The following is an 11,484-nucleotide window of genomic DNA, read 5'->3' on the forward strand; positions in this document are numbered from 1 at the left end:
TAATACGTTCTCATTTGGCCAGAAGTGGGAATGTCCTGGAGTAGGCAAAAAAAAATCAAGCATTTGAATTGATTCCAAAACAGTGAGGTATGAAAAGGAAGAGTCAAATCTAATTTGCAACCGCTGCACTAACATCTGTCTCGCTACCCTCCTGACTTTTCACTATGATCTGACTAACAGTTCTCAGTGGCTATTAACATAAGCTAAACCTGATACAGTGGTCAAATGAAGAGGTTTTTATTTCGTTATGTCTTCCCTGTACAAGAAGATTCTGGCTCACAGATGGCATCACGGCACTGCTCAGGACCACTAAGTTCACTCACAGCTGGACAGCTGGACAGACAGCCTGCACTTCAAGTTGAAACGCCACATTCTAGATATAATCACACCATAAAGAAAAAGAGATAGAAACCCTAACTAAGATCAAACCAGGTAAAAATAAAATACCACACGAAAAACAGCCACCGACTTCTCCTTCGTAAGAAGTCAAGTAAACTGGACAACCAGACAAAACTATAAAACCAGCTTCTTGCCTGCTCAACATTTATATAAATAATTGGTGTCTATGTAAGTCAGACAGATAGCAAAAAGTATGAACAAGAGTAATAATAATAATAATTCAAAAAATGATGGCAACTTCCTTTTCTAAATTTCCTTTTGCTTAGTTTTGAAGGTACAAAGTTAAAATCTTGGCCAAGGACACAGGAAGTCAGTCTACATATTCCACAACTGTAAGCAGAAGTACCTTTATATGAAAGCAATTGTCTTGACCTTGAAAATATAGGATTAATTGCTTGGTTAAAATTTTCTCTTAACATACATGTCTCAGCAGGTCCACTGTATTAAGTGGTTTCTCATTTCTACTATGCTGGAATAAAGTTATAGTAAGAGTATCTCTCCTTTCTCTAAATCTGGAAAAGTCTCACAGAAGTGGTACGAGGGTTGCCAGAAGAAATTACTCACCCCATTTCCTGTTTTACCAGCAGCCAAGCAGCACGCTATGGGTCACCAGCCATGCCCAGGAAGAAGAGAGAAAAGAAAAAAAAAAACCTAAGTGAATTAAGGCTCAAAACTCCCAACAATTTGAGAGACAGTAGAAGGAAAAATGCTTTTAAAAATTCAAGAGAAAACAGAAATATTAGGATTTAAATTAGGATTTGCTTTAGAAGCAGAAAGATATAATTGGCATTTCTATTTATTCATAAGATCTCACTTTGCAATTCACCTCAAATCCTATCTGGCCTTAAAAAAAATATCAGGCTGCATTAAACACACTTTGAAACTTGCTATTAATACTTTACCTAGAAAGACTCTGACAGCTAAGTCAAGTGCAACTAGCAGTTATCTGTTACAAGGAGAAATGGGGAAAAAAAGGGTCTAAATGCATGGTATATGAAAACTGATTTGACATATAAATTTAAAAAAGAATTCTAATGCATGTATCATCCCTTATGAAAAAAAAATTAAATAAAAGACATACTTGGTCACAAACCTTTTTCCTGAGGACTGCCCCTTATTTACAGCACACCACTTAGTTCAGGAGACACAGGCTGAATATGAGAAAGTTGAGGAAGAGATGGAATAATTCTAGAAATCAGGGGGAGCTTTTAATACAAACGCTCAAGTTTGCTAACAATTCTTTCTCACATAGCATATGTAGGAATGGCTGGAAGTTATGATCTGAGATTCATGGGCCAATTCAACCTTGATTTCTCTTTCTTCACTTCCCTGTTGACCCTCAGTCACTTTGTGCAGATCCTCCATGAACACGATCTTCTGCAGCTCCTCACACACTTCTTTGAGCAGAAGTTCCAAGACATAATATTTACTTTACATATGTTATCGTAGGATAATTCAGGGACCTCAGGAGGTCTCTATCCAACCTTTCAGGGTTAGCTATGAAATGAAGAAAAGTTGCTCAGGCCTCTGTCCAATGAGTTCTTAAAAATGTTCAGTAATGGAGACTGCATCACCTCACCGGACAATCTGCTCTAATGCCTGATTGTCCTCGGTCTGTAAATACTTCCTCAAACTCTACTCCTCTCCTCTAGCAGCCTTTACATAGGTAAAGAAATATAATGTAGCTGATGCCTTAGATAAGACACTGCCCAGGAAAGGAGACAATGAACCATTACTTAGGTGTCCTGACCAACAAATGGAACTCAGCAGTGTAAGAAATAACAATGGTTGCAACAAAGGTCAAAAGCAGAACTAAAATTACCCGTGGTAGGAAAGGACAAGAGAAAAATAGAAAGAGAGGCACAAAGAAGCAACACCCATGGAATCAGAGCAACACTAACTGACTTGAACAACCATCAAAAGTTTTCCAAACATCACTTAGGCCGAACGCTTCCAAAAGCTTATCTTTCCCACACTGGGCTCTGGGGGCCCAAACATTTTAGAGGCGCATCTTCCTGCAGTCTCACTCACTTCTTTGTACCGATACACTGTGACTCTACAAAATAATCTACTACTTCAGTGTTGCAATTGTTTAGCGTTTTAAATGTTGCCTCTGTGTGGGCCAAGAGTGACTGCCATTCTCTGCACAATGAGAACAGACCTGACTAAACTAAAGGGCACTACATCTAACCAGAATTTTAACTTTGACCTCAAATGGCTTATTGGGTCTTTAATTAAGTGCAAAAAAAATTAACGTTTGACACAAGTATTCAGAAGATGTCTAAAACATTTCAATTTCAACGTAATGCCTATTGGTATAAAAGCAATTAATAATAAGAAGAAAACTCCCATCAAAACTTCCTACAAGGAAGCAACAACACCAGTAACATTTTCAGTTCTTCCTCTACTAACAACAATAACAACAAAACACATTAAGACTGGCAAGATGCCACTTAACTAATAGAACCCGTACTATCAATACAGAGTCTGGACACCCAGTCTCACCATCCTCACTGAAGCTGAATTCCAAAAATCAAGTTGTTTGGCTTGAAACAACCACAGTGAAAAAAAACCAAAAATCCAAATAAGTGGGTTTCAATTTGGGGACTGCAAACTACTAGTAAAGTGTCAGGGAAAGGTGATTCCATATGCTTGTCACACCAACTCTTTTGGACACTGCAGGGGTGTATATGGTTGTATCTCAAAAACAGTGCACACCACTGATGCAAATTCTTCAGAATTTTAAATCCCTTCCCTGCCTTTCATTCTTCGTATAAAGTGCTTTAAGAAAAACCTCCTCTCAAACCCTGTTGAAAGAATTACTTTCTATTGTCAAGGAAATAATTCTAATGAAGAGGTTTGAAAACATGGATCAAACTTCAGGAGCAGAGCCAGGATCACATAATCTTTTCATTCATATCAGAAGGAACCACATCATCGATCTCTTTTACATGCTGATAGAGGAACCTGAATCAAAAAAATGTCTATTTTCCTTTCTTCGGTACACCAGAAAGAATGAGGGAATCTTAAAAACACTGCTAGAAATATTAAGGGGAAAGAGGAAAGGCAGAGGGAGGACAAAAACTTTCTTAGGTGTGTGACACACGAAACTGCACGCTATTGAGCAAAAAAAAAACAGCTGCATTGATGGAATAAGGTTTACTGAAATTCACTGTGATTCATTAGCCTGCATATGCAGACAGTATGAGTAAGACTGCTTCACAAAACACCATGAAGTATATTGTAATCTTGTTTGTATAATAAACCAGATAAAAATCATAAATAAAAATAGCTTCCAACTGAAAGTCCTTGAACATAATTCTCAGCTAGAGAATATGACAACCACAGAACTGGGTCTAGAAATCTGCATTTGACAAATGCCAATTTAAAAAGAATCTAATACGCCCCGATTTAAAGCACTTGTAGGTTTGGTAGTCAGTCGGGTGGCTAATCTCACTCCTTTCCCCCATTTTATGGGGGTACAACTAGAAAACAGAGAAAACTTCTAATACAAGTAGCTACACTAGAATGAGACCACAGGTCAAATTTCATCTCCTCTCTCTTGACCTCAAAACTGAAAGAGAATTCAAGAAATTTCTCACCCCCTTAAGAGGAAACAATAGATGAGGGTACTGTGAGCACAGAAGCCAAAAGATCCCAAATTCCAAATTACATTCAACCACCAAGCAAGCCAAACCTCTCCACTCTCTCCCAGCTGTAGGTGAAGCAGGGGATCAGATCCCTCTACTTCATAATTACTTTATGTTTGTGAAGTGGTTTGAAAATGAAAAATGCTCATTACAGAGCTCAAGCCTGCAGGGCCATGCTTAGCAGCAAATATATTTCTGAAATACAGGAGCTCAGGCACTATATTGATTAGAAGCTGCAGGATATTATTCCAATGCTATCTGAGGGATCACAGAGGCAACAGCTGAAATACCAAGTGCAATCCCAGCCACAGCATTTTCTCACTGTATTAGAAAAGAGCTTAGAGATGGGGAATTCCACGATGAGGTATACGCAGTCCTACAGGGAGTAATGACTACAGATGCTATTTGCATCAATGTCCTTGTAGCAAGTACCAGGATGATGGATCACAACTGAGACTAGAGACGTAGCTAACAGTCACCCTTTTGAAGGGCATGACTCACTTCATATTCTAATACAGTGGTCTGGCATAAACTTGGGACTCCTGTATTTATGATTTATTTTAATCAAATATCCTACTTGTGGAAAGAGGTGATAGCTTCTCTGCATTACAGATACAAATACTATGCAAATGTAAATTTTATGTCCCGCTCTTCTGCAGCTCCTACCATACATTTTAGACTTGGCAGAATGACAACTGTCATAATGAAATGAGCTCAAGGTAACATTAAAAGGCAGTTCCTGATTTTGTGTTAGAAAGTAGTCAGAGAAAACCTGTGTGTCATACAAAAGGTCACTAGGAGAGAGGCTGTCTTTGGGGTGTCCTTTCATGATAAAATGACGTATGTTCTTATACAGTGAATAGAATTAATAAATATAATTTAACAAAAGGCCTATTTCCAACACAAAGCATTCTGAGATATTTTAGCATATTATATTACTCTCTGTTTTTCTGTAACTGTAAAATAGGAACTGTTTTTACCAATTATTTTGTGAAGTGATAAAGAAATATGTGGGAAATAAACTCCTATGATTTTAAAGCCGTTCTTTCTCAACAATCACCCATTTTCACCCCTTCAGTTAGAGCACAGCTACACAAAGAGCTGGTTTAGCACTTGGTGAGGCTGAAGGGCTGGAACAGAGGGGACGGCAGGAACTCCCTATTGCAGACCTGCTTGCAGATGAACCAAAATTGTTTCCAAAGAGAAAAAAATCTAGTTTCTGAGCTTCCTACTCACTCATCTCACTCTGCCTATTCATTTCTGGACCCACATCAGAATTTTTTTCCCCTTGGATGTAGTAAGCACTGTTCGCTTGAGTATAAGGACAAGATACCTTGAATGAAACAGACGAACAGTTAAAAATTACAACTCATCCTTTTTACCAAACTAGTAATTTATTGCACTTGGGAGACAAGATTATTATAAAGTAATAAATCTAGGTTTCTACCGTTTGCCAAGGCAGCTTTCCCCGTCCACACAGACTCAGCGTATCATCATTTCAACCAGCAAGAGGAACTCTCTGAAGCAAACTATTATTTTTTTTCTTCCATTTACAGCCAAGGCTGCCTCAAAACCAGACAGAAACACTTGCCCGGCTTGTTCAGGTTAGCGTGAGAACATCCCTGAGCCAGAACTGCAATGCAATAACACCCTCTACCGAGACTTTCTGGCAAAGACACACAAGCAGGGTGAGTAGCATCAAACTTTTCTTTCCTCTCCTCCATTGTTACATAGCTATGCCATGGATTAAAAAAAAACAAAACTAAATTCTTTTTAAGCTAGATAAACTACAGCTGTCAAGCTACAGCTGCATAATGGAAATTAAAATGTATTAAGAACTTGGCTATCACAGGAACTGCAGTTGGGACTTCAGCCAAAAAATTCTGTGCAACACTTTGGGTTTTGGTCACTGAGGCTGCATTGAATACAGCGAGGTCTCAGTAAGGACTAGCAAACATAGACTGGAAACAGAAAAGATCTGACCAGCAGTACCCTAAAAATAATAAGGCTTCGCTTTTTTAAACACCTAAGCTTACACTAGGCATAAAGTCAGAGTAAGTTTGACCTATATTTGGAGTTTTACAGAGTGCTGTGGGCAAACGTGCATGCATCCATATACTCACCTAGCCTGGAACTGCTTTTTTGACATATCTCATCTTTTGGATGACCATAAAATTAAATGGGAATAAGGGCAGTTTATCCAGCCAGAAAGCACAAAGCAATTGGTTCTGGTATTATTTTACCAGACGCAGTGGCAGCTGACGCAAATACAGCAACTATGCTAAATTTCAGATTGGCAGTAGAGAATCTTATGTTCAAGAAGATTGGCACGAGATGCCAGAACAGCACAAATCACCACTAAAAGTGTAATAGATTATTTAACAATCAAACTGTGTGGGATGAGAACAGACCTCACCACAGGTTTATATATAAACCCAAGACCACCTACGCTTCTTTCTGCCATGTTCACTGAAGCTTCTACGACATCTTACTACGGCAGAAATCTAGTGTAAAGATGTACGTTGCCCTTGAGAACAGTGTTTTTGCATCACTTTGTATCAGAAAGCAGAATATCATAGAACTCATAACTAAGCAAAAAATGTTGCTTTATTGATCAAGTTATATGATGCTTAGTATTCTCTCTCAATTTAAAAAAAAAAAAAAGAGGGTTACATGCTCCTCCATATCATCATTATCCCCTATAACTAAATTACCAAAATGTAAAAAATGTGATTTTTATTAAATTGCCATCAAAATGAGTAGTTTTACAACTGCCATAAGGTGTAATTTTACAAACCTAAACTTTCAATGATGCCCAAGACAGGTGACTATTAAAATGTGTATTTTCACATCATTTAAAATGCTGAAGAGTTGAAGAGTTCATCTTCAAATTCCTTCATTTATATTCTGCACTACCAATTATCATTACTTCAGTAAAAGCACCAGCTGTGCAGTTCCTTCTCTGAGAAGATCCACAAAGTAGAGCTGGCATCTGTACCAAAGGGAACAATACACCAAGGGTTTAAAGGAACTCCTTTTAGATTTTCAGATGTAAAGTAACTCCCGGGCTAGCTGAAAAACAAAGCGACTCAGGCACTTTATTAATTAAAATAATACTTGCTGACAAGGAAGGGGAGAGCAGACTTCACTTCAAGGATGTGTTTTGGAGTTTTTTAAATAACAGCAATTAAAAATCAAACCACCTCCAGCTTGTACCTTCCACAGTTACTTTCTTTAACATGCATTCAAGTTATGAAGAAATATCTGTAAACACTTACCTCCCTAACAGACAGCTGTGGGGGTAGCGACACAGAAAATACAAAACTAGTGAACTGGTAGTCAGCAGAATTAACCTTCTGGCACACCTGTACAAGAAAGATTTCAATATCAAACTTCAGCAATGGAAGTGAGTTGATAATCTTTTAAGATATCCTTTATTCTAGCATGATCACTGTAAATTTGTGTTAATACATGTTCAGATAGATGCTGAACATACAAACCAGACTAATCCCTAACAACCATGAAACAACCAAACTCACCATTTTAAGGCTAAGACCAACTGAATAATAAAATCTTAGTGCAACAAATTACACCACAGGGACCAAAGGCTACAACAGCTGGCTCAGAGCACCTTTCTTCAGGGCAGTGATACAATTCTATGGCAGTAAAAATGTTTAAGATCCTGGGATAAGACAGAAACAAACAGGTATCTACACTATTAATTCATCATCACTCTTCATCATAAAAAAGTAAGAACCCAAACACACATGCGATATTTTAAAGCAGGCAAGCAGGAGCTGATGGCTAGATTTCCCTGCTGGAAGTAAGTTTAAATAAGTGGAGAAGTCATCCAAAGCGTCAGTGATTTTAGTGAATGTTGAAGACAAATTCAACGTGCAACCAACAGATCAGATAAGGAAATTTCCGTATAAAATAATCAGGTTTTGTGGTGCCTTAACAAAAGCTGTCAGACTTTTCCATTGCTTGTCAAGAGAATAACCATTGAAACAGGTCTTAGCCGTGGATTCTGTAAAAACAGATACAGTCTGCCAATGGAAACAAAAAAGAAACATCATGCACTGCAACAACAGGAACTACGTGCTATGCTGTTCAGTCCCATTTTTAGATATATTCTTGTTATTAAATCAAATCCTTTCCTATTACAATTCTGTTTAACAGCTGAAATGCCAGTGTGATTTTTCTAGCTGATATTTCAGTTTTTCACAGAAGCAATTTTATTGCTCAGAGATGATGTCTGCAACACTCATTACGCACACACCCTCTCCTAACGCTTATTTTCTCTGTTACCTACAATCTATTGTATAACCAAAACATTTTCACCCTCGGTGGCTTTCTAAAGAGTAAGACAGGATCGTACGGTATTAGGAACAAGTAGTTAAGCTGAAGAGCGCAGCAGCTGATGCCTCCTCAAATTCCCATCGTATATGAAAAAGGAAGAGGGGTCACCACTTACAGTGATGTTTTCCTTGTAATCTAAGGCGCTGAACCTCAGGTTACTGCCTAAATATCTGTAACTATGTATCTGTTAGTCCTTTTCTTAGGAAAATGCACTCCTGCACTAAATTTTTTTTTAAAAAAGTTACATTATGACAAGGCCTGAGTAAAATACAGTGAAACCAACCACTTTTCTCGCCCAGCTGCACAGTTTGCTTTACGCAAATGCTGTCAGTGAGCAGTAGGTAGTTAAAGGGCACCACCTACATTTAAAATACTCAGAACAGATTGTTTTCTGGTGGCTTTCAACTGTTTAGCAGCTCTATACATACACAAGCTCCTATAAAAGCACATATAAAGATTAAGGACTGGTTATTTACCTTTTTAACAAAGTCCACCTCGCAGAACTCCTGAAGGATTCCCAAACACACATTGCAAACCCCCACAGCCAAGTTCTCTGTGGCGGTATTTTCATTGTTAACCGAAGGAATTTGCCGGAGCGCTCCGTTGTGGTTCACATCATCAGGCTCTTCTTCTGTGTGTTTCAGTCTGAGTCTTTTACAAGGCGGATCAAAACAAACTGTATCTTCATTTTCTTGATTATTTTGCAGAAATTCTTTTAAATCCTTCATCAAATCCTAATACAAACAGAGGAATCATGCTGTTGTTGTTCAATCTTCTTTTCTCCAATGCTGCAGAAACACAATTCTAAAAGGTAGCACTAACCCTTCCAGTTTAGCTTTAGCATATGTAATTAATAACCTGGAATTTATACCAAAAGAAAGCTACACATTAAAAAGGCTCCAAGCTGTACTTCTCTCTAAATATTATACTGAGAAATTGAATTTTGCTCAACAGACTGCTTTATCATCCAAGAGTGCAAACTTTTTACAGACCTGACTTGCACAAACGCATTTATCTTTGGCCCCATCGCTATTCCATGAAAAGAGATGTTCATTGCCTTTTTGTCATTTTGATTATGCAAGAATTTAATTCCTCCAACGCCATTAGCCCATCTGACTAGGAAGAGAGTTGGCTAGTATAGCATGAAAAGAAAAGGAATGCAGACGCAGGTGAGGGTGAAGTCGAATACATAAGAGGAAAAACTTCATATAAAGAGAGATGCCTACAAAAATTAAACGATGTGCTGGAGAGGAGAGAGAAGAATTACCTGCATGTCCGAATTTTAGAAAGAATGAGAGATAGAGGCAAGACACAGTTCAGAAAGAAACATTTATTAAAAGGTCTTCAGTAACAAAGACAGTAGTTACTGTGTTGTTAAAACTCAGAGGAAAATTAGGTAGAGACGTAAAAGAATAAAAAACAGCATAGAGAATTAACACTTATAAGTAAGTATGTAATAGTTACTTAAAAAAGGAAAAATAACACAGGGAACAGCCATAGCCTCAAAAGTGACAGAGCCACGCTATGCAGAAGCTAACATGCCCTGTCTTCTGGTGTTTTCAGGGCAACAGGCAACAACTTTCAGAGTCGAGCTTAACATTTAAACCACAACAGCTGTTACATTCTATGATTCTTGTAATTTTTCAAAATTGCACAGTGCAGCAGCAGCCACTTTTCATAACTCATTTTGCAAAGCATTTTCCTCTCGGGCAAAGAGTCCAAGAATACAACCACCTTCTCCTCCAAGGTAGCACAAAGGACACTGCATCCATGTGTTCACACATGCTAATTAGGAATACAAAGAACAAACCTTGTACGGATGTCTATAAAGCGTCTGTGATCCCACGCAGCAGAACCTCAAAATACATCGTGGGCAAGTGCCAGTGTTAAATAACAGCTGAACAATTGGTCTGTCCTTCTCTTTCAGCAAAGACATGCTGGATAATTCTAAAATTTATAAAAACAAAAGAAAACAAGCTTAGAATAAACACAATTCAGAAATTCAACAACAAAAAGACTCACTTAACTGCACCATATTTAGAATTACTGGATTTGGCTTTTTTGGTCCTCTAGATAGAGTTTAAGACACATTTGTCATAAAAGGCACAACAGAATTGGAAGACCAACCCAAAATGACCACTGACTCAGGGAAGAGGTTCTGTACTTCCCAGAAAGTGAATTCTTATTTTCCATCTCAAATACAGCACTATGTTTTTTGTAAGAGATCTTGTAATGCTTTTCTCCTAAGAGATGATGGCTAATTTAGTTTCTTGTCATTCTCTCTGCCCAGAACTTAAGAACAGACTGATTTCTTTGACCAAAATTTAATAATGGGATAGAACTCTCAGCATTTTTTTGAAAAACGTGGAAAAAGAGAGATTCCTGGTGAGGTTCCCACCCTTACTGGATATGCAGGAAACTTCAGGAAGCATATAAGAATAACCCCAGTTGTCCAGACCAAAGGTTCAGTCAGTACTGTCCCCCAAAGCCAGGATAAAGACATGCCACAGGAAAAATATGTGTGTAGAGGGCATATACCTCTGCCAAGTGCTCTCTGCCTCCAGTTATTTGTGGTTTGGGGATTCCTTTCACCTAGTGTAGGTAAACGTAGCGGATCTTTCTTTTTGCCTTTACACCCTTTGGCAAGAAATTCCACAAATACCTACTGGCAGGCGAGCCATCGGAATTTGTTCCAGCTACTGTACCCAACGCTTGATGCCCCCTCAGTTTTTGTATTCCAGGAGACGGAGCGGAGGCAACCCGTCAGCGTCCTCTGTGCCAGCTGCGACCTGTCCCACTTCTCGTGTCCCATCCCAACCGGGGCACCTCGCACAGAAATACCAAACCTCCACAGCGTGCGGGAAGCTGTTAGTTCAATTCATTCAGTTCCTCCTGGATTTGGAGCGGCAAACCGTAAAAAAAACACCCAAACAAGGCCTATCTAGAAACGGCCAAGCCTGCTCTTACGACAGAACGCACGAACGCGCTTGGATGTTGCCGGTAACGGCGTTTCGTGCTGCCGCGGTCTGAGCCAGGAGATTCACCGGGAAAAAACACAAAACCCCACACCGAGAAG

At 38.7% G+C, this 11,484-nt stretch overlaps 1 protein-coding gene across 1 annotated transcript in view; it reads right to left on the bottom strand.

The window, feature by feature from the left end:
* The window catches only part of PUS10 (pseudouridylate synthase 10), a 28,707-nt gene extending 18,363 nt beyond the window's left edge, over nucleotides 1-10,344 (bottom strand). Inside the window, exons 1-4 of the mRNA XM_009868744.1 lie at nucleotides 10,219-10,344; nucleotides 8,885-9,142; nucleotides 7,328-7,414; nucleotides 964-998 (exon numbers count right to left, since the gene is read on the bottom strand). Of these exons, the coding sequence (XP_009867046.1) occupies nucleotides 964-998; nucleotides 7,328-7,414; nucleotides 8,885-9,142; nucleotides 10,219-10,344 (506 nt within the window). The remainder of the gene's footprint in view (nucleotides 1-963; nucleotides 999-7,327; nucleotides 7,415-8,884; nucleotides 9,143-10,218) is intronic.
* Between the last annotated feature and the right edge of the window lie 1,140 nt (nucleotides 10,345-11,484).

The sequence above is a fragment of the Apaloderma vittatum genome, unplaced genomic scaffold (assembly GCF_000703405.1).
Source record: "Apaloderma vittatum isolate BGI_N311 unplaced genomic scaffold, ASM70340v1 scaffold11374, whole genome shotgun sequence".
Taxonomy (NCBI): Eukaryota; Metazoa; Chordata; class Aves; order Trogoniformes; family Trogonidae; genus Apaloderma; species Apaloderma vittatum.